This window comes from Impatiens glandulifera, chromosome 1, assembly GCF_907164915.1.
Source record: "Impatiens glandulifera chromosome 1, dImpGla2.1, whole genome shotgun sequence".
Lineage (NCBI taxonomy): Eukaryota > Viridiplantae > Streptophyta > Magnoliopsida > Ericales > Balsaminaceae > Impatiens > Impatiens glandulifera.
Genome location: NC_061862.1, coordinates 28,154,422 through 28,179,266, shown reverse-complemented (window position 1 = coordinate 28,179,266; position 24,845 = coordinate 28,154,422). Strand labels below are relative to the sequence as shown.

Sequence of the window (24,845 nt, the reverse complement as noted above, 5' to 3'; positions counted from 1 at the left end):
AATAAATGTGTTTTCATTGGATATCCTTAAAACAAAAAAGGATATACAGTTTATGATATTGAAACAGGAAATGTTAGCATTTCAATAGATGTTATTTTTCATGAAGATATTTTTCCATTTTCTGATAAAATTATCCAAAACAAAGAAATTCTACAAGGAAACAAATCTTTTGATTTTCCATATTTCTTTGAAACAGAATTAGATAATTTAGATTATGATAATGATTTTAAAAATGTTCAAACTGAAATTTCAGAACATCAAAATTTAAATTCTAATTTTGAACCTGAATTGAATACAAGTGAAGGGATAACTTCTGCTTCTCAAGATGAACATGAAGTTAATCATTCACCTGTTCAAGATGAAATAAAATATGTGTCTCGAAAAAGTTCAAGATTTATAAAATAACCTGTTTGGATGAAGGATTATGTTGTAAGTCAAGTTGAGACAAATGTAAATAAAAAACAAAGTTATTTACCACCATCATTTCCATTTGTATCAACTTGCAACAATGAAGAATATATTGAATTCTTGGGAAACATTGATCAGTTTGTTGAACCAACTTCATACAAACAGGCAATTTTAAATCCAGATTGGATTAAAGCTATGGATGATGAACTTACTGCTCTTCATAAAAATAATTCTTGGGTTATAACAGAACTTTCTAAAGGAAAGAAAACAATAGGTTGTAGATGAATTTTTAAAACAAAATTAAATGCTGATGGAAGTATTGATAAATGTAAAGCCAGACTAGTTGCAAAGGGATATAACCAAAAAGATGGAATTGATTTTCATGAGGTATATGCCCCTGTAGCTAAAAATTCGACTATTCGACTACTTCTTGCTTTAACAGCTGCTAAGAAATGGCATTTACATCAAATAGATGTAAATAATGCTTTCTTGCATGGCTTAGTTAAAGAAGATTTATATATGAAAGTTCCAGAATGTTTAAAAGGAACACTACCAAAACAAGTGTGTAAATTAAACAAAAGCATATATGGCTTGAAACAATCGTCTAGACAATGACATTTTCAAATTTGTAACATCCTTACTGATAGTGGTTTTAAAAAATCTAAGAATGACCATTGTTTATTCATAAAAAATGATAGATTTAATATTGTTTGCCTGCTTATTTATGTTGATGATATCCTATTAGCAGGAAATTCAATAGAGCAAATTGATGAAATAAAAAATATGATTAATACCAAATTTCCTATTAAAGATTTGGGTAAAGCTAAGTTTTTCTTAGGTCTTGAAATTATACAAACTGATGATGGAATTTATGTTAACCAGCGAAAATATATTCTTGACATTGTTTCTGATATGTCCTTGATTGTTGCTAAACCATCATCTATCCCTATGACTAGAGATACTAAATTGGTTCAAGAACCAGTGAATGATACTCTTTGTGATGTTGAAAAGTATAGAAGATTAATTGGTCGTTTACTATATTTGAATTTCACTAGGCCAGATATTGCATATGCAGTACAAAAATTAAGTCAATATATTAATAAACCTTATAAATTACATTTTGAGGCTGCTGTCAAAGTGGTCAAATATCTTAAAGGAACACCGTCCTTAGGAATTTTTTTATGCATCTAAGAATGATTTTGTTATTTCAGCATATTCTGATAGTGATTTGAATTTCACTAGGCCAGATATTGCATATGTAGTACAACAATTAAGTCAATATATTAATAAACCTTATAAATCACATTTTGAGGTTGCTGTCAAAGTGATCAAATATCTTAAAGGAACACCATCCTTATGCATTTTTTATGCATCTAAGAATGATTTTGTTATTTCAGCATATTCTGATAGTGATTGGGCTTCTTGTTATGATACTAGAAAATCACTTACAGGTTATTGTATTTACATTGGCAATGCTCTAGTAGCATGGAAAACAAAAAAAACAGCAAACTATATCTAGATCATCAGTTGAAGCTGAATATAGATCTATGGCTGTCACAGTATGTGATTTACAATGGCTAACTTATTTACTTGCTGATTTTCAGATCAAAGTTAATCTGCCTATTGTTTTGTATTGTGACAATAAAGCAGCGATGCATATTACGCAAAATCCAGTGTTTCATGAGAGAACGAAACACATCGATATTGACTATCATTTGGTAAGAAACAAATACAAAGATGGTTTTATTACTCTAACCTATGTTGCTTCTAATGTTCAAAATGCAGATATATTTACCAAAGCTCTTGACGTTAGACAATTTCAAGATTTAAGGCTTAAGCTAAAGCTCAAAGACTTTCATCTTGAGAGGGGAGTGAAGAAATAAAATAATAAGTTGTTTTATTTCTAAATATTGTTTAACAAAGTTGTTATGATTTGAGTAAATTTGTTAGGGACTTAATTAACTGTCAAAATATTTGTTAAGGCAGTTGCATTAGTTATTTTGGTATTGATTAGTTAGATTAATTAACTTTCATTCCAACATTATAACGAATATAAGTCTAAGGACTTATTTAGACTATAGATAATAGTTTAATACTCATTTTGTAATTGAGACAATATAAATAATGACTGAATAATGAGAAATACCTTGATCGGGTTATTTTCACTTTCTCAATTTCTCCATTCTTGTAATCTCTTTCACTCTCAATCTCCAGCTATAGATTTTATCAAATCGATCTCCGATCGATTTGTTCAAGTTCAATATATTAATATTTATTATTTGTATAAATATTTTTGAAAAAAATATTAATATATAAGAACAAGTTAAAAAATCATATTAATCCTTATTTTTTTTATTTGATTTTTGTAGCTTTTACAAAAAGAATGAGTTTAACGGCACCGAACATGAAAACTACTCAAGTTTCAACTGATAGCATTAATGTTCAAGTATCTCCAGCCATTGAAAATGTTCCATCAAATTCAAGTCCTAGCGTAATTATAACAAGTGTAATTACAACAAATATTGATGATACCATTGTTGGGAAGAAAAGAAAGTTATTTTCAAATGTTTGGAATGATTTTCAGAAAGAAAATATAAATGGAAAAGTTAAAGAAATATGCAACCATTGTAAGAAGCAATTAGGAGGTGATTCAAAAAATGGCACAAAACATTTGTGGGCTCATCTTCGGACTTGTCCAAAATTGAAGATGAAAGATATCAATCAGATGAATCAAAAATATCTAAAGGCTGAAAAGGGTGAAGATGGAATAACAAAGATTGTTAATATAACTTTTGACCAAGATGTGTCACAAAAAAAATTAGCAAGAATGATTATTAGACATGACTATCCTTTTTCGATAGTTGATCATGAAGGTTTTAGAGATTTTGTGAATAATATACAACCGTTGTTCACTATGATTTCTAGAAATACCCTCCGAGTCGACATTTTGAGTGAATATCACACTTTGAAAGCCAAAGTGATGAAACAAATTGAGTCAAGTCAAAGTAGAATAGCTATTACCACTGATATGTGGACTTTCCAAAATCAAAGACAAGGTTATATGGCTATTACTGCTCATTGGATTGACGAATCATGGCACTTGCAAAAAAGACTTATCGACTTTGTATATGTGCCTGCCCCACATACATGAGATGTTCTTTCTGACATTTTAAGAGACACTTTGATGAGTTAGGTTATTGATAGGAAGCTCACTACTTTGACGGTTGATAATTATAGTGCAAATGATACAATTGTTAAAGATCTTGTTTACAAAAAACTTAATGCATCTACATTATTATTGCATGGAAAATATTTTCAGATGCGATGTCTTGCTCACATCCTTAATCTGATTGTCAAAGATGGATTAAATGTTATTGGAGATGGTATTGAAAAAATTCGAGATAGTGTTGCTTTTTGGAGAGCAAGTCCAAAAAGAGAGGAGAAGTTCATTGAAAATTGTGGTCATCTATAAATTTCTTATTCAAAAAAGTTAGCCCTTGATTGTAAAACTCGATGGAACTCTACTTTTCTTATGCTTCAAAAAGCTCTAATTTATAAAGATATTTTTGAGAGGTTGATGTTTAGTGAGTCTTCTTATACCTTTCTTCCTACACAAATGGATTGGGAATTTGCGAGTATCGTTTGCTCAAATTTGGAATTATTCTATAATATCACAAAGTTATTCTCAAGAAGTAACTATCCCACTGCTAATATATATTTCCAAAAACTTTGTGAGATTAAATTTTCTTTATCCAATTGGCAATGTGATTCTAATCCATTAATTAGGGACATGGCTCAACAAATGAAGGTCAAGTTTGATAAATACTGGTCTGAGATTCACGGGCTTATGGGAGTTGCTACACTTTTAGATCCTAGATTTAAGTTGACATTGTTACGTTATTGCTTTTCGGAAATTTATGAGATTGATGAAGTTTTGGAAGTAAATAGGATTCGAAGCATTTGTGCTGATTTACTTGTTGAATATCAGACTTTGATGAAAAGTAAGAGTGTGTTTCAAAATCGTAACAATGAGTGTGGTTCTACTTCTTCTCATACCATGACAATGAATAGTGGTGAAACTTCAAGTGATTGGAATATTTCGGCTGGATATAATGAGTTTGTTGTTCAATTAAATATGTCAACGAATACTTCTAAATCAGAGTTGGATTTTTATTTAGAGGAAGTGGTCATCATTGATACCGGTAATTTTGATATCTTATAACAAAATATCCTACTTTATAAATGATTTCCCAAGACATCTTTGCCATACCTATATCTACCGTTGCATTAGAATCTGCATTTAGTACGAGTGGTAGAATCGTAGGTCCTCACCGCAATCGACTTCTTCCCGGAATGTTGGAAGCACTAATGTGCACTAGAGATTGGATTTGTGACGACAATTCAGGTAAATACAAATATTTATATGTTATACTTAATATAGATCCACTCTTGTTACTAATGTATGTATTTTTTATATATTTAATTCTTAGCTACATCTTCATTTGATGATTGCACATCTACTATATGTGATCCTGACGAAGAATTTACTTTTTAAGTAATTAATTATTTGTCGAAGATTTGAGGTATGTTATTAGTTAAATACTTTAATCTTAATTCTATTTTTTGTATTTGTTAATGTTGATTGTTATTTCTTTTGATTTTGTAGGTTGTAATTTACATGTGTTGAATAAATGTATTCAAGAAGGATGCTTTTTATGAGAAAACTAATTTGATGATTTCTGAAGTTTTTGTGTTTAATTAAGAATTATGTTCTATCACTTTTAAGTTTTTTTTCTGTATTTTTGTAGTATGGATGAATTTATATTATGTGTGGATGATTTTATGTCTATTGTTTAAGGATATAATATTTATTAATAGTTTTAGGTTAATTATATTTTGTAGTAACATATTATATTTAATTTATATAATTTTAGTTAATTAAATATAATTTTTTAATATTTCATATCGGGTAATGGGGTATCCGTCGGGGATCGGGTACCCGATGAATCGGGGATGGGGATATAAATAGAGATACCCGTCGGGTTCGTGGTCGGGGTCGGGTAGTAATTTGAAATTCGAGTTCGGGGATGGTACTTCACTACCCGGCGGGTAGGGTACCCATTACCATCCCTATCTGGGTTGCAATATAACTGTATCTACAGTAAATTTGTAAGGTGTTTGGTTTTAAATTTTTATATATATAGTAAATAAACAAACTACAAATTATATTTTATATTAAGTATAAATAGTACCAGTTAAAAGCCTATACTAAAGTTTTTATTTCATTAATACCACTTTTTCTCTTCCTTCATCTTCTTATTACATTTTCCTTCACTTCCCTATATCTTTATCTTTCTTCATTTGCCTGAGTTATCAGCAACACAAACTGGTTTTAATATCGAACCAGACATACTATTCTATTATCCGTAAACATGAGATCAATATCTAATTCAAAAGGAGGATTGGAAGGGATGGCGCATAACTCCGTGTCTATCTAGTAGATGAAATTGTTTCAATGACATATCTTGTATCTTGCAAGTAGAAGGTTTACTTCAAAGCCATTTTGGATGTTTGTTTGGGAGACTCTGCATGTTTAACTCTCATAATCCTCATGATTTATACTACAACATCTATTGAAATTGGAATCTCAGGGCCCAACTAGTGACTGTAAACTATCTTTTGGAATTGGAATCCCAAGGCCCAACTAGTGACTGTAAACTATCTTTTGGAATTGGAATCCCACAGCTCATCTAGTGACTATAAACTATGTTTACAATTCATTGATTTGAATAAGGGGAATAAGAATATAAGAAATTAGTGACTATAAATAATTATTTACAATTTATTCACTACATACAATTAAACAAAATAAAACAATAAGCTTCATCAAATAAATATTAAAATAATAATTAAAAATAATTTATATAAAATGGTAAAATAATCTTTTATACTTTTTTCTATTTTTTTTATATAACCAACCAAACACAAAATAATAAAATATTATATAATTTATATTCTTTTTATATTTTTAACAAAAAAAATATAACATACATAATTTATACTTCTTAATACTTCTATAACCCTTAATACCCTCTACAATTAATAACTTTTATAATTTGTACCTATATACATAATATTCCTTATCAAACGGATGCTAAATACAATAATATATGATCATAATATTTGGTTGACATGTATCTCATCTTTTTTTTGAGAGTTAATATTAAAAATATTAAATGTACTACTATTGGATTTGAATTTTCTTATTATTTATAATTAATGGAACATTTAAAAATTGTTTGTAGAAAATAATCATATTGTTTAGTATTAATTTTTTATTTAATTGTGTAGATACAAAATAGTTATTTTTTAGATTAGATTAAAATAAATGGATTGGTTGAAATAAAAAAGAAGAAAATAAGATAGAAAGCCTATAATGAGACTATCTTCTCAACCAAGACCTACTAAACAAATGAAATTGTTAACTGGCAGGATTGGGGGATTCACACAGAAATCAGATTGCCAAGAAAATTAGACGGTAGAAAAGAACAGAGCTGGGGAAAGAGGGTCATGGAAGCTCAAGCTCTTCAGCAGCAATGGATGATGAGTTCGCAGGCTCAGACTCATTATAACAATCCTAATTCGGCAGCAATGTCAGGCGTAGGATATTCGCTTTCGTACCATCAGCCAGCCACTCTCGAAGAAGTCCGGACCCTCTGGATTGGCGATTTGCAGTACTGGGTCGACGAGAATTACCTCAACAGTTGCTTTGCTCATTCTGGAGAGGTTCTTCATTCCTCTCCCCCCTCTATATATATTTGTACCCTTTTGTTCATATTAGCTTTTAACTTCATCCAAATGTTATAATAATCAATTTGCTTATACATAATTGCTTATCAGTCTCCTTTTCCAATTAGTCTTCATTTGGAAGATTTGAAATGAGATGCAACAGTACTTTGCTAGTTAATTAATGTCTGAATAGGCACAGGTTGGAATTTTGTGAAACAATTCGTTGCTTTTAGATTGTATCCATATATTTATGGAAGTTAATAGCTCCTCCTCTTACAAGACAGTTCATTTTGCACATGGAACAGGTTATTTCAATAAAGATAATACGTAACAAGATGACTGGTCTTCCAGAAGGCTATGGATTTGTGGAGTTTGTCTCACATACTGCAGCCGAAAGGGTTTTACAGGCTTACAACGGGGCTCAAATGCCTGGAACTGAGCAAACCTTCAGGTTAAATTGGGCATCCTTTGGGTCTGGAGAAAAACGAATGGATGCTGGCCCTGATCACTCTATATTCGTGGGAGATTTGTCACCGGATGTTACAGATTATATGTTGCAAGAGACATTTCGAGTTCCATATCCATCTGTTCGAGGTGCTAAGGTGGTAACTGATCCAAATACTGGACGCTCAAAGGGATATGGCTTTGTTAAATTTGCAGATGAGGCAGAAAAAATCCGTGCAATGACTGAAATGAATGGCGTCTATTGTTCAACTCGGCCCATGCGTATTAGTGCAGCAACACCAAAAAAAAGTATTGGGATTCAACCGCAGTATCCAGTAACAAGGGGTAAAATAGGCTTTTTTTCTCATTAGGAATATAATTGCATCTTTTCCATTCATTGATGAAGAGTAACCGTTCTTGGTAACTGGTATCATGCAAAACATACACATGAGTTCTAATAATCTGGTTTTTAATGTCTTAGTAATATTCATAAAAGCTTGTTTGATGTAGGGTCTTATTTGAAATAATCTTATTTTGAAGAAAACAAACCAATTTGAAATAATCCATAGAACCCTTCATCAAACAAGGCCTGACTCATGATGATATTCGTTCCCTGCAGCTTACAATCCAACTGTACAGGCAGTTCCAGTGGATACTGATGTCAACAACACGACAGTAAGTCTAACAATTGTGTATGTTTTCTCCTCTCTGTTATTATGTTTGTCTAAACTATTCATTTGCTGCAGGTTTTCGTTGGTAATCTTGATGTTAACATTACAGAGGAGGAACTGAGACAAATCTTTTTGCAATTTGGAGAAATTGTTTCTGTCAAGATCCCACCAACTAGAGGCTGTGGATTTGTGCAGTTCACAACAAGGTTTGATTTGCTTCTTCTCTATCAAATTCTTTCTGCCTTTATTTTGATATCCTCTTTTAAAGCATCCTCATGTTACGTTGTCAGGATGTCTGCTGAAGAGGCTATCCAAAAGATGCAGGGTTCCACCATCGGTCTACAAGTTGTCCGTCTTTCTTGGGGCAGGAGCCCAGCTGCTAAACAGGTTTTTTTTCTGTATCCTAGCGAGGAAGCTGTTTGTGAAGACTTGGTTTGAACTCTCTTTATATATTTAGATAATATCTACAATCTATCCAAAGTGATTTTTTTCTTGACATGTCTTGTCAAATTTGTATGCCCAAGTAATACAAATCTAATACCAAAGAATCCAATCATCAAAAAATGTTTTCATTTTTTCCATATAAAAGAAAGACCTTGTCATCATCATGTTAATTGGTGGTCATGATTGTGATATATCTATAACTAGAATTATGTATAAATCTTGAATAGAGAAGTATAATTGATAAAAGGATTGAAGAATTATATTGAGATAAGGAGTGTTAATGGAGGGAAATAGAACCCTGAATATAGTGGGGATGAGAGTGAAAACTCTAACAACATAATTCAAATAATTTTCCTTTCATAACTATTCTTAACAACCAATATTCTATTTATACTACTCTGTCAATAACCGCCATTTCCACCATAGTGTAATAGCCCTAATATTATTTCCCTTGTATCATTACCCTCTCCTTCACTTCGTTCGTCCGCGAACGACAATAGTTGAAGGTTCCGTTGAAATTCTAAAACATTTAGTGGTTCTTCGAACAATATGAATAGCCGGAATTGCTTCTTTAGGCTATCGAGTGGTTCTTCAAACCATAGGAAGTATCTGCAACTCATCAACGACTTATGACCAAAACTTCTTCGAATATAACTTTTATCATCCGGTGGTTCTTCAAACCACAAAAAGTATCCAACTTTTTGTCTTAAATCAAGACATAATTGAAACAGAGGGTCGTTGGCCAAGATTCGGTCTTCGAGACTCTCAAATGCATCAATTGTCAAAGTAAATTGAGCTATGCCTCGGTTAACTTGATCACAATCGTATGTATCAACGTATGTCAATTGCACTTCTTGTTCGTTAATCACCTTTAGTGGCATCTTGTTCCCAAGACTAATTTTGGGATTTGCAAGGAAATAATTGACAATTTTGCAGTACCGCATATCTCTTCTCCAAACCCAAAATCGTCGCATTTTGTCTCGTATTCCATTTCAGTCTTCACTTTTTCTTCATCAACACTTGTTTGTTGAGCCACTTGAGGAACTGGACTTGAGGTCTTCAATCCGTCAACATAGTTTTTTATTTCTTTAAAACATCCCTTGATTGTTTAAGAGTTTCACCTTAACATTTTTCTCTAATTGCATAATCACTTTCTGCATTGAGGTCAACCTTTCTTCCATTCGGTCGTGTAGTTTATCATTTCGATTCAATCTTTTATCACTTTCTTAAAACTTCAAACACATCTCTTTTAGCTCGGTTTCCGTTTCGAGTTCCGCCATTTCTGACAAATTTAGCTCGGGCCACTTTCCCTTCAAAAGAGACCTTCTCTCAACAAGAGCACCGTCTGTTTCTGTTTCAAATAGCTTATCTCTTCCCTAGCAACAATAATTATTTCTACTACTGTCACTGGCAGAATTTTCAATAGCAGTGCAACAGAACAACAGAAGCACACTTATTAGATGCCTATAACATCTCCAGCCGAACCAATTCCAACTTTATCTGACTTCCACGCAATAATCAGGAATCTCAAAGTTCAGGCCACAAATTCTCAAAATAATCTTGTGTTCTAGCTCTGCCCTTAACAGTCGCAGATACACAGTAGAAACACAACAATATATCCTATCTAACAACAGTTTATATGCTCATATTTTGTTCCGCTATGGTTCACCATTGCCTGAAGCATCTATTCGAAATCAATCATTACTTTCCACAAAATTTAATTGCAAACCTGGTGACATTAACTTCACAATGAATCAGTTCTTACGGATGAAGATTTCCAGCCTTTATGATCGACAGAAAGGCACGTCGTTGATATTCCGATTGGTACTGGATTTCTACAACGGAGTCAGGCCAGTCTGACGCCGATTGATCTTCAGAACCAGTTTGAAGAAGGTAAGTTCAGCCGCTTGGTTAGTTTTTCGCGATCGACGCGATATCGTCAAATGATCATAACACCGCGATTTTGCTTATTATTCACGATCGCGCGACCTACGTTGTTTTCCGCTAACTGTTCCGTCTTCTTCACTGCTTCTTCTGTTGTTTACTCAACGATACTCACACAACAATGAATCGAAGAAGATAATCACAGATCGATTCAACAATTATCAATAATCGGAATCCCGATTCTGTAGCAATTAATAGGCAGTTCGCTCTTTCCAAATTTCGATCGGCTAACAAACCTCACAATTGCTTCTACTCTGATTGAATATGCACATTTGATTGTCCTTTGAATTGTAGTTTTCAGTTCAAATTTCGAATGAACTCAACGGTATTAATCCAAGAACGATGCTCTGATACCAATGATATACCTATAACTAGAATTATGTATAAATCTTGAACAGAGAAACATAATTGATAGAAGAATTATATTGAGACGAGGAGTGAATAATTAATGGAGGGAGATAGAACCCTAACGGCTAGAGTGAATACAATGGGGATGAGAGTAAAAACTCTAACAACAGAATTCAACTAATTTTCATTTCATAACTATTTTTACAACCAATATTTCTATTTATACTACTCTATCAATAACTGCCACTTCCACCATAATGTAATAGCTCTAATATTCTTTCCCCTTTATCAGATTGTTGTGATGTAAACAATAAATGAGAGACGAAATCCTTAAAGAAATTGCTGTGTTTGAAAATCCACAGGATGTATCAGGTGCATGGAGTCTGCAAGCTGATCCAAATCAATATAGCAGTGCTTATTATGGTTATGGACAAGGTTATGATGCGTCATATGCTTATGGAATGTCTCAGGATCCCAATTCCTATGCCTATTCTCTATATTCGGGTTACGCACAGTACCCGCAACAGGTATTTTGTACACAATTTTCTTTCTATTTTCTTTAATGGTTCAGTTTTATGAGTTAGAGAATTACCTGATCTTGAGTTTTTGAATTCATAGTTCAAATGAACAAATGGTGAAACCTAAATGCTTTGAATTGTATTGCAACTGTGAGAACCATTGTGTTTGGTGCCTACAATTTATGGGTGCCATGATTCCTTTTTTCTTTCAGGTCGATGGCTCACATGAAATGGCTGCTATGGCTGGTGCGATCCCAGTTATGGAGCAAAAGGACGAATATGACCCTTTGGCTACACCTGACGTTAACAAGTAAGATTTACATCGCTAAAATGATTTCCATGAATAACCCTGCCTGCCAATGCCAAATAATCTTCCTTTTTCTTTTCTCTGCAGACTAAATGCTGCTTATCTTGCTGTCCATGGTAGTTCAATTTTAGGCCGGCCCTTGTGGCTGAGGACTTCATCAATGCCACAACAATCTTAAACCGTGTATGCTTAGATTTATCAGCTGTGTGTGATCCCAGAATCTTGATTTCATACAAGCTATATTGCACAGGTATTTGTGCATGAATGTTGAAGAATAATAGAATAGCCGAAAATGGATTTGTTGTGCAGCTAGAGATGGATATTGTCTTCACCTGCATACTTTGCAAAGAGAATTTGCTATCTTCTGCTTCTTTATTGATTAGATTAGATGGATTTTTTTTTATGTTTATTTTTTGTGGGCTGGAGGCTGCTTTCACCACTATTTTATATATATTCATTCTCACTTTTATCTTGAGTTTTCTAGTTTGTAGTAGTTGTAGAGAACACATTTGTAATTTCATTATCTATTGTTGCCTAAGAGACTGCTATTCTCCTCTCTCAATTTTATTCTTGCAGCATATGAACATATATACAAATATTTATCTAGATATTTGTGGGAATCTGTTACGATCCACGAATAAGAAAGTGCACCACTCTCGGTCCTATGGAACACTTGGGCCGGTTTATGTTTGTTGTTGAATAATTCTGTTTTGTTTCATTTCTCTCTTATTTCTCTTAAATCGAATTCTGTTATTTCTACAAGTTGTTGTAACAAGTTTGTAACCGACTACTCTTGGGTAATTCAGCCGCTTTAAATGCTGATGTCTACCCCACTTTTTGGCTTATGAATTGAAGCTTGTGAAAGTTGTTACTCTAAGTTATTCTCTCGGTCTTGGACCCCTATCTTGTACTACTAGGTGTATTCTAGTAGTATTTCTCTTCTCACCTTCGGTTCTTCTCTCCTTAATCTCGAATTCTCTTCTCACTCTATATCCGTTGCGCTTGAGTATTGAATTCCACCGTCGGTCCCATCTATCAAGAACCCGTTTTTTGAATTAAAGAACTCGAAAGGTTCGGTTATTGTTCCAAGCTTAACAGAATCTTTTGTGAATGGTTGAACTTTGCATGTGTTTTAAGACACAAATTTTAGTCTTTAGTTGGTGTAAAATATATTTAATTATGTAAATTCGATAAGTTCCATTTTAACACATGTAAAGTATATTTAATTATGTAAATTCGATAAGTTTCATTTTAACACATTGTCTTTAGTTGGTGTAAAGTATATTTAATTATGTAAATGCTATAAGTTCCATTTTAAAACAAATTAATCAGAAATGCAAACCAAAATCAATTTAGCATGTTCATCAACCAATGATTTTTTACGTTTATCTTGATAAGAAAGACATAATAATTAATTTGCAGTTGGTTTTGGTTTTGGTTTGAGTTTATAAAACTGGTGTAACATAGTAGCAGTCAAAAGGATTGTACTCAATTTAGAAAAAGGTATGGAGAATATGGGTGATTTGGTGAAACATTCTTTACAATTTTTATGAAAGTATCTTTAAAAATTAATCAAGAAAGATTTTGAAGCACATTACTAGTTTCCATGAACGCTGAGAGATTAAACTAATACTTTGCCTATAAATAAATGGTATCTATTAATGATACAATATTAGAATAACTTGTTCCTATATAATTTCATTTTTCTCATTTCCTTGCTGACTTTAAGATCAAAGTAGAGCCAGCCCAAAGGTTGAAATCTCAATCTGGGAAGAGGGTCACTTTATGGGTCAACAACATCTACAACTTTTTTGCATAGTTTAAGATTTGATTTCATTTTTGTTGATTCCATACTTCCATGAGCTTTTGTTGAAGACCTCTCTGAAAATGATTCAACAATAGCATGATGAGTCTACTTTGAAAAGTTGTTATTAGGTATAATAGAAAAGAACAACTAATCATGAAATTAAAACCAGATTTTCTTCTGCTTCGCCAAAGGAGACGGATTGGTGTCCCAGAGAATCCTGCATCAGTTCTCAATTGTTTCTCCATGTAACGTCGGTATGGCTCAGGAAAAAGATTTGCGTCGTTCACAAAGAAAACAAATGTTGGCGGCCTAATAGCTGCCTGAAAAAGTCTCACTGATTGGTAAGCCTCGAGTTCAAGAAATAAATGAGATAATAATACCCAATTAAAGAGCAAATGCCAATGCCAGATGATTTATGAAGAAGTGCAATTTTCACCATTAACTCATACCTGAGTGCAGTAATAAACTCGGCCTCTCTTGCCACCCCGGGTCCTTGGTGGGGATTTAAAAGCTAGAGCCTCCTGCAGTACTTGATTCAGTATCGATGTGCCCAGTCTCTTTGCCCTCTCCTTTTCAACAGTACTAGCAGCAACAATGATCCTGTAGCAAGCAACATTATTTAGAAAGAAACCCAGAATTTATTTTCAAATCAATCAGATTTCAAAATAACACCTGGGAGTTCCTTTTTCTTTTAACATATGTCCAGCCAACCATTGAGTAAACTAACCTGTCAACACTGTGACCAGCTATTGCCGTTGAGTAAACTATAGGTGCCCAATTGAGATCTCTGAGCTTTTCCCTCACGTCTTGTTCATAGTAAGTAGCACTTTGCTGGTTTTTATTTGGAATTGTATCCCACTTGTTCACTACAATCAGACACCCTTTCCCTTCTCTTTCTATCTGTTGAGCAATCCTGCAATCCTACAATATTCAGGAAGAAGAATAAACCCTTTACCTGTAAATCTAACTAAGAGAAACAAAAAATCATGATCTTTAGGTTAATTATGCACACATTACCTGTTCTGTAATGCAGGCCATAGCTTCAATAACAAGAGCGACGACATCAGAACGGCGAATTGCACGAAAAGCCCGATTAACAGATAAACCCTCAGTTGTACTGCCAGACGAAGCTACTGTTGCCTTCTTTCGGATCCCAGCAGTATCAATTAGTTTAAATTTCTGTCCATAATAATAGAGGACGAGTCTTAGTAAGAAAAGAGGAATCAAACACAAAGTGGAAAACAACCACCTGATTCAAAATGAATAATAGTTACAGGGCCAATATATTACATACATATATATACCTTTTTGTCTTCTGAAAAGAAAAACTTTATTAAAACTTAAAAGCTACGGTAAACACAAAGATCGTGTTGACCATAGAAATGAAACAACCAATGCACAACAAAGTTGACAGATGTACTGATCCATTTGAAAACAGTTTTAGAGGATCTCATTTGAGCTACTCCTTTTGCATGTAAATAATTTAATTTCAATTTGAAAAACAATAATTACAGATGACATTGATTTATATGAGAGCTTATTGGAGGTGAGGTGAGGTTGGGTTGGATAGTAATGTTCATTTTCAACCCCATTTCCCATTCCAAAATATTTCCAAATTGCATAGTAATGTTCAATTTCTAAGTTTTCCACTTTCACAGCAGCAATTAGCTGTCTATTTTCATTGAAAATACTTCAGAGCAACTTCCAGATGTACCTAAATTTCAGAGAAACTTACACGATCACTGCAAAACTAGATCTTAGGTGGGGAAATCTGAAGTTCATACAAGTCTTGCACCAAAATCCCCTAATTTGCAATTAGAATTATATTAAGTAACTATATAGGAATGTGTTCAACTATGTATAATTTTGTTAATCCTTAGTGTTAAAAGTCTTTATTTTTACAAACAATTAGTAAGTGTCAATTTTATGAACAATTACCAAACTCCTAGAAGCTTTAAACATCCTGACACAGCATAATCACTATGTTTCTAGGTCCCAGAATTTGATGTTAATCATATAGAATAGCATCTTAGTAGAACAATAAACAAAACATAAAAAGAATGGGCTTTACATTTGAAAAGTTTGAAAAGTAAAATATACCTGACCATCTTCTCCAGTGAATTCTGTGTCAATAGCATCACGAGTGGTACCACTGACTGGACTAACAATTGTTCTGTCTTCACCAACTAAAGCATTCAAAATACTACTTTTGCCAACATTCGGCCTGCCAACAATAGCAATTGAGGGAATATACTCCTGTTCATCTTGAAGATCCTCCGAAACCTATATACAAAGCAGATGATTTAGATAAGGTATATCACCATAAACAGATAAAGCCATGAACAGTTACATCATAATCATACATGATATACATTAAGTTACTTGAATGTATTAAGATAACCTTCACTCAGGACTAGCAGGTTTTGATCAATAGTGCTCTAAAATTTTCGAAGTTGCTAAACACATGAATTTCCTCAAACTGTGGAAGGGGATTATTTTTTGTAAGGATACCATTCTAGGATAACAATTTGATAGAGTTCAAACTCAAGGATTTAAGCAATTCAAGAAAAGGGGTGAGAAGCCAAGAGAAATAGATGTCTAGAACCTTTCATAATTTCATTCAATAATCAAAATTATATCATAAGCCTCCTATGTATAATAGTGTAATCCTAACTAACTAACTAGAATAATAAATAAAAATACTTAAATATAATAAAACTAATATTATTAATTTGACAGTTGTATGTTGGCGTGAGATTACTTCGGAACCCTAATCTCTATGCAGTATCACAATTTCTTTAAAAAAAATGTCATAAAAATGCCTCCTTGCATGCAGGATTTGTTTCAATATGCCATACCTTTTAGAAGTGTAACACCTCTACCAAGCTATCTTTACCCAGACAGAACAGTAATTCATCAATATGGAGAAGACGAATAGATATTCCACTAAAAACATGAGTTAGCCACAACTCTGAAGTAGATGAGACAGTAAATGATATGTTAATCATAACTACCTCAACTTTTTGCATAGCCGAACAAACTAGGTCAAGAAGCTCTCCAGTTCCTGTCCCCGAAATAGCAGATACGGGAAAGGGCTGAAATCTGGACCAAAGCTCACCAAAATTGAGTTGTTGATGTAAAGAAAAAAGCCACTTGTAAAAAGGAAACAATAAGCTCACCCAAGACTCCAAAATTCTAAGGATTGCATGATCCCTTTGCGAGGAGATTCACACTTGTTCACTGCCATGATAACATGTTTCTTTGAGTGGTATTTTCTCAGCCAGTCAGCTATTTCCTTGTCAGCTGCAGTTGGACCTGACTGCCAGAGATTAAGATAAGAATCCCTCATATAGTCAGGTTTCAAAGTACTTGACTACATAGGTGAAATAGAAGTACTACATGCTATCCACCAAAATATATCGCATACTTCCTTTCAAGTTCCTGGTTCTCTGGAATAATCCGCAATTTAACCACTTTGAAAAATACTGACTTTTCTCATCCATTCAACCTCAAAATGAAAAATAAAATGGTAAATCACCACAAAATGATAAATTGATGATAAGAAAGTCTGTACCTGTCCATCAACAAGGAACATAATAACAGACGACTCTTCCACAGCAAGAGTAGCTTGTTTTTCAATCATTGAGGGCATCCTTGCAATAGCTGCCTCTCTTGAGGCAAGTGGAATCCCTTCCATCCCAATAGTAGTTGAGATAGCTAACTCTTCCATCACTTCATCACGCGACTTGGAAATTGTCATAACTCCACCTGTATCCACTACCATGAATTCACGGTCACCCCAGAAGGCCCTACCATACAGGCGATCTCTAGTCACTCCTGGTTCATCTACCACAATTGCTTTATTACCCTGAAAGGTTGAAGCTTTGGTATAAAAAGAAGAGAAAAACAGTAGACTTTCAGACAGATTGACATATATTGGGGCTAAATGACAAAAAATATACGATTCTGCTCTAATGAACATGGCATCCCTCTAATGAAAGAGAATAAGAGGTCCAACATACCCCTACTAAGCGGTTAAACATTGCTGATTTGCCAACATTTGGCCTTCCGACAATGGCCACCTTTGGAAGAACGTTGTCAGGAATCTGCAAATGGATAAATTAACCACTTATACTTAAATAAAAGAAAGAGTTTGAGTATAAAATTGAAGAAACTTCCAGAAAGTGAAGATCACCCACGTATCTACTAGAACTTTTACTCTTCTGCTTTCCATGAATTTGCTTCTGAGGATTGACTTCGTCCTCTGAAATCATTGGCAGTAGTTCAAGGTGCAAAGCAGTAAAGATTTAGGACAAAAATCAACAATAAGTGAATTATAAGTTTAGGTAACATGCAATCAATTTATCACATTAATCTCCAGCCTAATCTAACAGGTACAACAAGTTAGACACGAAATCAAATAATACCAAGGTGGGATTAATTGAAGTATTATTGCTCTATTTGTAAAGGGACAGTCATTTTAGCCCAGGTCTTGCATTAATACGACTGTTTTCCTATATTCTTCATAATACAGAATCTACTTACAAGCTAACTTAGATGTTATACCATAATAAAGGATACCCATGTAGAAATCAAAGCAATCAGCAAGGAAATTGAAAAAAAAAAAAAAACGTAATGTATATACTAAACACATGCGGACGCACCAAGTCTTAGTTCTCGAGATAGCGAAGCGGAGTACTCTCGAGCAATGTCAATGGCTTCTTTTTCCAGCATTTCCACATCAAATTCTCCATCTTCTTCCTCCAAATCGGAATATTCGTCTTCCTGAACATCTACTGGAAAATCTTGCGTCACGAAATCATCTTCGTCTTCAACGGGGAAAGTAGTCTCGGTATTCCGGGAACAAAGACAGGAGACCTTCGGAGGGCGGGAGAGGGAAGTGATATTGTATGAAGCAAAAGAGGAGGAGGGGAGAGAGAAAAAGGGAAGAGAGGATAAATGGAAGCGAGGAGTGGAGGACGAACGAGAGAATGATTTGGGTAGTGGAGAAGAGAATAGGTCAATGGAGGACATGGTTCTGAAAGGATAAAGAATCGCTAAAGATGGTATTTTTACCTCTGAAGAATGGAGCTTGAACCCAGACTGAGGTTTATCCTCTTCTTCAAAACGAATGTGAGATAGTGTTAGAGACAGTGGAGAGAGGATTTTTCTTCTGGGAAAGAAGTTTGTTTTTACCCTCGAACTATTATTATTTGAGAATTTTTAACCTTACTACTTTTCTTTTTGAGTTTGAATAAATAAAAATTTATAAATTTACTTAATTATTCATGGATCAATAAGTAAAACTAAGTGTATCGAATTATAGTTATATGATTCAAAGTATTTTAATCTTTTTGAATTTTAAAAAAAATAATTCAATACATTTGATATGAGACATAAATGTTATATTGAATTTTAATTGGATTTGGAATACATAATATGCATATGTTATCGTTGTCAGAAAACTAAGAAGTAGATTATATTTTAAGATCGGGATTCATATTAGATTAGATTTAAATAGAAGTATTAAAATCAAGACATAAGAATTATTGGGCAATTGCCTTATTTTTTTTTATAAAGGAAGAGAGGAATAGCTCATTATATCCATGCCACTTCGAACTCCAAGTCTTAAGTGACAACTATCTTCACTTGCTCTATAGCCGAAATAGATAGATTCAAAAGGGCGAAGGAAAAAGAGTTATTTAGATTCCGATTCAACTTCTCCCACGTGAAAGAAAGTCGATATAGTGAAACTAGCCTATTAAGTGTTGTGTAAGAGCTCTATGCTATCTATAGAATAGTGGTCATTAAAATTCAGTCAATTGTATATCATAAGGTATTGGACCAATCGAGAAGATACCCTAAATTTTGGTAATTAATTTTTGACCGCTTAGTGTAGGATCAATACAGTTTATTGCTACAAGTCCTGTATAGCATTTGTGTAGTCTCGGTCGATACTCTTTTAAGGAATATTCTAACTATTTTCTTCTCAATTTTTTTTTTCATTAAGAAAGAAAGGTTTACTGTGGACCTGTGGACCATGGTTCTCCCTGATATGGTAGGAGGGTCATACAGGTTTTAAAAAAATTATACATCTCATTCTATTATAATTTAAATGAAATTATGTTATATAATTAATATATATTAACAAATTTAACAACTTTTTAACCAAATGAGTCATCCTCATGGAATTTCTCTTAATATATATGCTTTAGATTATTATTTTTTATATAAATTTAATTAATTATTGTTTTAAAATGCTAATAAAAAATAGAATTCATTATCTTAATTATGGTCACCACTCACTACATTGTCTTCTACTATTGAGCTAATTAAACAAACTCAAACACTAATTTGAGGTTTCATTGTATTTTTGGCCTATTTTAAAGTTATTATTAATTGTTATACCAATTGAATTTAATTTGACTAGCCTATATCTCTAAGTATAACACCACCTTTAATTTCGATCTAAATTTTGGAAACCAAAACCCTTTGTCATGTCATAGCATCATGAATTTGAGTTAATATTGAAAAAAAATTTGTTTTAAACTTAATTGTACCCCATGGCAATTCATATATATATTATATACAGTCCCAATAGGAGTTTTATTACTTGTAGGGAAATAATAATGAAAGTTAAAACCTTTAACTAAATTCTATATGTATAAATACTATGCCATGAACAACACATGCAAAAGACCTTAAATGTGAAAACCAATCCCAAATAAGAAACCAACTAATTAATTCCCAATCCTTTAGCTGACCATCTCCGAGTTCGTGTCATCGGAAGGCCAAACCACGGTCTCCATGAGGCGTTCGCGCATCAACTCCAGGTTCTCATCCGATATCAACTGATATATTTGTGCATGATCACATTTCTACGAACAACAACAACAAAAGATAATAAACAAACAATCCATATATATGATCACCACGAGTCACAGACCAAATCAAATGAACAAAAGTACCTTAACCCATTGCCCGTATAAATGAAGTCGTGTCACCATCACTCTTTCTGCAAGATCCTGGTTCTCCTGTCGAATTAAAAAATTACCATTAGAATTAAGTTTAACTTGTTTTATCCGAAAAGAAAGTAATCGATTAGTACCTTAACAAGAGTGCGAATAAATCGCTTACCATCATCTGGCTTGTTTAAAACAACAAAGCTGAAAGATGATCAATTAATTAATGATTTGAACTAGAATATGAGATATTAAAATTGAGCATAAATAAAAAGAATCACTTACTCATATAACCACCTATATTTTGTAGGATTCATCTCATAAAGTTGATGTAAAACAGTCCTTACTGCTTTATATGTGAAATAGTTCACTAATTGCTGCAAATTAAATTAGTACATTAATAATAAATTTGAGATTAATTTTACACCTTATTAAACAAAAGTTAGTTAATATACCGTTTTGACATCCTCAAAACCATCCTCGTACTGGCCAGCCACTTCGCCGACAATCTTAAGACCGGGATGTATCCTCCTCCTGCGGTTCCTGGTAGTTGTATTCCTCGTTGATTTGGTCGAGTATTGAAGCTTTCGATAGCTTGAATCGAGGAGAAAAGAACTGCTTAGTTCCATTGAAGGAGACAACTTGATCAAGTTCTTGTTCAAAGACATGTAAGAAGGGAGAACAATATCCAAACACAAACAAGGTCGAGTCATGTGAGAATAATCCACCATCGTTAAACCTCCCGACATGATGATCTATCTGAGTGAAATGAATTCGAGAAAGATGCCCACACCAAAAAAAGATTTTAGAACTTAATTTGAGAAAGATTTTTCAACAATTTAAGAGAAGGAAGGAAGGAGAGGTGAAATGTGAATGAATGAATAACAAGAGAATTTTGCAATTTTAAAGTTCTATTGTAAAATGGAGAACATTCATTTTTTTTGTTTGGTCACCCACCAGACAATATTCTGAGGTCCAAAATTAAGATCCACGACACAATATTTATATTATTTTAATTTTTTATCATTTTTTGATGGTGTACACAGAATCTCGTTAAATATTCTTATTAATCTGAATATTATTTAAATAAAAGAAAATCAAATCTATAAATTGAGATTAATCACAAGTCAAATAACAAATGTAAGTCAATAATGTTTTATTTTTCAAACAAAAAGTTTGACTGGGCTTCTCTGGCCGGCTATTCAATTCCAAATTTAGCTGGTTTTCTCAGCTGTGAACTGACAATTTTCTTTGAGAAAAAAAAGAATGTTCATACTGTTTTTTTTTTTAATTTTTTTATTTAATCTTTTTTTAAATATCTGATTGGAGTGTTGATAAAATAATATTTTAAAATATACTTTAATTATTATATATTAATAAATTTAATAATATTTGTTCGTTCAAATTCAACTCCACTTCAACTTTAAATGTTTCCATAGAGACTATAACCGTGACTTCTCAAATTCTTATTAACTTTATAAAAATGAAAGTTAAAAAAAAACTAATTTTGCCTGTTTCCAATTGAACTTGTGTAGTTCATGTAGTCAAAAGAAGAAAACTTATGACAAATTTTACTACAATTTGATACCCTACAATTTGATACCCTGGATGCTAAATATATAGCTAAAACTATATACTTTTTTTTTCTTTATGAAATTTGGGGGAAGTGGTCAGTTGATTTGTCTCCTTATATACCTGATCATGCGTAGAAATCGACCAAACTAAAAACTATGACTTTCACTCGTTTCAAAGTAGAAAAACAGAAATCGCTACACAGGATGACGAAGCGAGAAAAGAAATCACGGCTCCAAGTCGATTTTAGAAGGACTAGTAGATCAATTAAGACTTTCAAGTATATCATTTTGAGTTGTTTTTATTTTGGTTTATGTATTTTCTTATTAACTCAAAAACTTGTATCTTTTTTTTCTTAATTTTTTCTTTTTTTTGTAGAAGAGAGGATTATTCTTGTAAAAAAATATATGTAAATCAAATTATGATTCTCTAATAAAAACAAGAAATATTTCTTTATTAATAGATCAAATACAAATCAAAATGACTAGATCTTAAGAATTAAATGACTTATTTCTAAATTAAGTGTATGGCATAAATGCTTAGATGAATTGAAATAAATGCTTAGCGGAATCCTCCTGTACGATTAATTATTAAAATCATTTTTCTAAAATAAATCAATACAATTTATAAAAACAAATAAATAGGCAAGCATTAATTTGATCATTTGATCTCATTTCAAATTATGCATTGAACCAACAAGGGAAAATATTGAGCTAAGGGAAAAATAAGAACAACTTTTTTATAAACTCATATTTTGTCCATTAATTTATAATTTTCAAATAATTATGAACCAAAATATTAATTTTGGTTAAATTTTTATTATATTTACACGAGATTAAAATAAATAATTAGTTTAAAAGTTATATCTTATAATTAAAATGGACTATTTTAAATCAAATTAAATTATATAAATAAATAAAACAATTAAATAAATAAGTTTGATGAAGATATGTACGTAGTATTAATATTGTATTTAATTTGTGTAACATGAATTAAAAAAATAAAAGTAAAAATCTCGCTTAAAAAATGTGGCGCGAAAGACCAGCAGAGGCAAGCACAAGTGCAAGGAAGAGATGAAAGGGCTAATATCAGGGTGCAGTCAAAGCCCTTGTTGACTCAAGCGCGCATGGATAGTGATCTACACCCAGACCAGGACCAAACCCAAGGGCAAAGGGGCTCAACCTTGGGCTGAGTTTGGGTGCATGGGTCCAAGCCTGGAGGAACCTATAACTGGTACATAAATAATCTCACTAGTGATAGAATTAAGTATTTAAGGAGAAATAATTAAAGATAAGAAATGTGCCACACTTTTTAGTACAATATATTTTCATAAGTAGAGATCGTCTTAAGATAAACAACTAGGGTTCTTAGTAAATAAATCGAATAATTGAACTCATTCTCTAGTCCTAACTAGAGGTAGGTCGGTACGGTATACCTTAATTTTTTATATATATCTTATAACTTACCGAAAATTTTGGTATGCAAAATATTCATACCTTTACTTTACTTTGATTTCGATATACCTTAATTTCGGTATACAAAAAATCAATACATTTACCTTACTTTGATTTCAATACGGTATCGGTAATATACCTTTGATACATAAAAAACATATTAACTTAAAAAAAATCAATCTAATCGTTAAGGTAGGAATTTCATATATTGAATAATACAATATAATTATATTTTAATATTATTTAAAAATTATATTTTTATAATTAAATTAATATCAAATCTATTCAATTATTTCTTTATAAGTATTATATATATATTTTAACTTATAAATACTATTTCAGTATTTCGATATATCTCGATATACCAAAATTTTAAAAATCACATACTTTTACCGTACCAATAATTTCGGTATCGATATCATACCTTACATTTTTTTCGGTATACCTTAAAATTCGATATTTTCGATATATTGTGGTACAGTATTTTCGATATACCTTTAATATCGATAATTTTTTTCACCTTAGTCGTAACCGAATATGTATCCAAAATTCTTCAATATCATAATTGGGGATGAGAACATAGGACGGACACTTTAAAAGGAGAGACGATCATTCCTTACTATTAAAATACAATTGGGATAACCCACCACGCCCTTCTTTGAGTTTTGAGTGCGGGGATTGAGCAATTGCACATCCAAATATCAAACATTCACAAAAGGGTCAAATCTAAGGGTAAATAAAATCATAATCATCTCAAATCATAATCCAACTAAATTAATAATTAGAGAACTAAATTAATAATTAGAGAGACACATGATTATATTTTGTGTTTATTTTTAACCACTATTTAATAACAATTGCAAAAATAAAATACTCTTCTAATAATCTTTTATAATTTTTTTTAAAGAAAAACTAGTATAACACTTCACCACCATGATCATCCATTAAAAACGTTATGAGTGAGATGTTAGAATTTGTATCTCCCAAATCTGACCTCCTTGAAACGATATGTAAAAACGTAAAAATAAGAACACAAAAAGACACATATTTATAGCGGTTCACTCAAATTGAGCTACGTCCACATCAGCCGCCACCAGATTTCACTATGAAAAAAAAAGAAATACATAGTTTTTGTCTCACACTTTATCTCTCTAGAATTTTGTCTAGTTTTTGTAAA

The 24,845-nt window shown here is 32.4% G+C and overlaps 3 protein-coding genes across 3 annotated transcripts; 1 reads left to right on the top strand and 2 right to left on the bottom strand.

Moving 5' to 3' along the window:
- Positions 1 to 6,885: 6,885 nt before the first annotated feature.
- Positions 6,886 to 12,413, top strand: LOC124921268 (polyadenylate-binding protein RBP47B'-like). Its single transcript, XM_047461899.1, has 8 exons — positions 6,886 to 7,194; positions 7,503 to 7,986; positions 8,261 to 8,316; positions 8,388 to 8,518; positions 8,603 to 8,699; positions 11,411 to 11,575; positions 11,779 to 11,876; positions 11,961 to 12,413. Exons 1-8 carry the CDS (start codon positions 6,979 to 6,981, stop codon positions 12,049 to 12,051), a joined length of 1,338 nt encoding a protein of 445 aa, XP_047317855.1. The 5' UTR covers positions 6,886 to 6,978; the 3' UTR covers positions 12,052 to 12,413.
- A 1,081-nt stretch (positions 12,414 to 13,494) lies between these two features.
- LOC124921267 (GTPase Der) lies at positions 13,495 to 18,820 on the bottom strand. The gene is made up of 12 exons (XM_047461898.1): positions 18,345 to 18,820; positions 17,880 to 17,944; positions 17,703 to 17,786; positions 17,255 to 17,548; positions 16,860 to 16,999; positions 16,695 to 16,782; positions 15,781 to 15,963; positions 14,698 to 14,859; positions 14,408 to 14,601; positions 14,130 to 14,280; positions 13,847 to 14,000; positions 13,495 to 13,754 (listed from the first exon to the last, which is right to left on the bottom strand). Exons 1-12 carry the CDS (start codon positions 18,712 to 18,714, stop codon positions 13,657 to 13,659), a joined length of 1,983 nt encoding a protein of 660 aa, XP_047317854.1. The 5' UTR covers positions 18,715 to 18,820; the 3' UTR covers positions 13,495 to 13,656.
- A 1,447-nt stretch (positions 18,821 to 20,267) lies between these two features.
- Positions 20,268 to 21,503, bottom strand: LOC124921132 (chaperonin-like RbcX protein 2, chloroplastic). The gene is made up of 5 exons (XM_047461749.1): positions 21,098 to 21,503; positions 20,928 to 21,019; positions 20,789 to 20,846; positions 20,649 to 20,714; positions 20,268 to 20,558 (listed from the first exon to the last, which is right to left on the bottom strand). Exons 1-5 carry the CDS (start codon positions 21,389 to 21,391, stop codon positions 20,436 to 20,438), a joined length of 633 nt encoding a protein of 210 aa, XP_047317705.1. The 5' UTR covers positions 21,392 to 21,503; the 3' UTR covers positions 20,268 to 20,435.
- Between the last annotated feature and the right edge of the window lie 3,342 nt (positions 21,504 to 24,845).

Excerpts from the sequence above, each read along its gene's own strand:
- LOC124921132 (XM_047461749.1), bottom strand. The coding sequence starts at position 21,391 with ATGTCGGGAGGTTTAACGATGGTGGATTATTCTCACATGACTCGACCT. Across the intron at positions 20,847-20,927 it reads AAATATAGGTGGTTATATGA|CTTTGTTGTTTTAAACAAGC; the intron begins GTAAGTGATTCT and ends ATCATCTTTCAG. Across the intron at positions 20,559-20,648 it reads TATACGGGCAATGGGTTAAG|AAATGTGATCATGCACAAAT; the intron begins GTACTTTTGTTC and ends TGTTGTTCGTAG.
- LOC124921268 (XM_047461899.1), top strand. The coding sequence starts at position 6,979 with ATGGAAGCTCAAGCTCTTCAGCAGCAATGGATGATGAGTTCGCAGGCT. Across the intron at positions 11,576-11,778 it reads ACGCACAGTACCCGCAACAG|GTCGATGGCTCACATGAAAT; the intron begins GTATTTTGTACA and ends TTTTTCTTTCAG. Across the intron at positions 11,877-11,960 it reads GCTACACCTGACGTTAACAA|ACTAAATGCTGCTTATCTTG; the intron begins GTAAGATTTACA and ends TTTTCTCTGCAG.
- LOC124921267 (XM_047461898.1), bottom strand. The coding sequence starts at position 18,714 with ATGTCCTCCATTGACCTATTCTCTTCTCCACTACCCAAATCATTCTCT. Across the intron at positions 17,945-18,344 it reads ATCTCGAGAACTAAGACTTG|AGGACGAAGTCAATCCTCAG; the intron begins GTGCGTCCGCAT and ends CAATGATTTCAG. Across the intron at positions 15,964-16,694 it reads CGGCTATGCAAAAAGTTGAG|GTTTCGGAGGATCTTCAAGA; the intron begins GTAGTTATGATT and ends CTTTGTATATAG.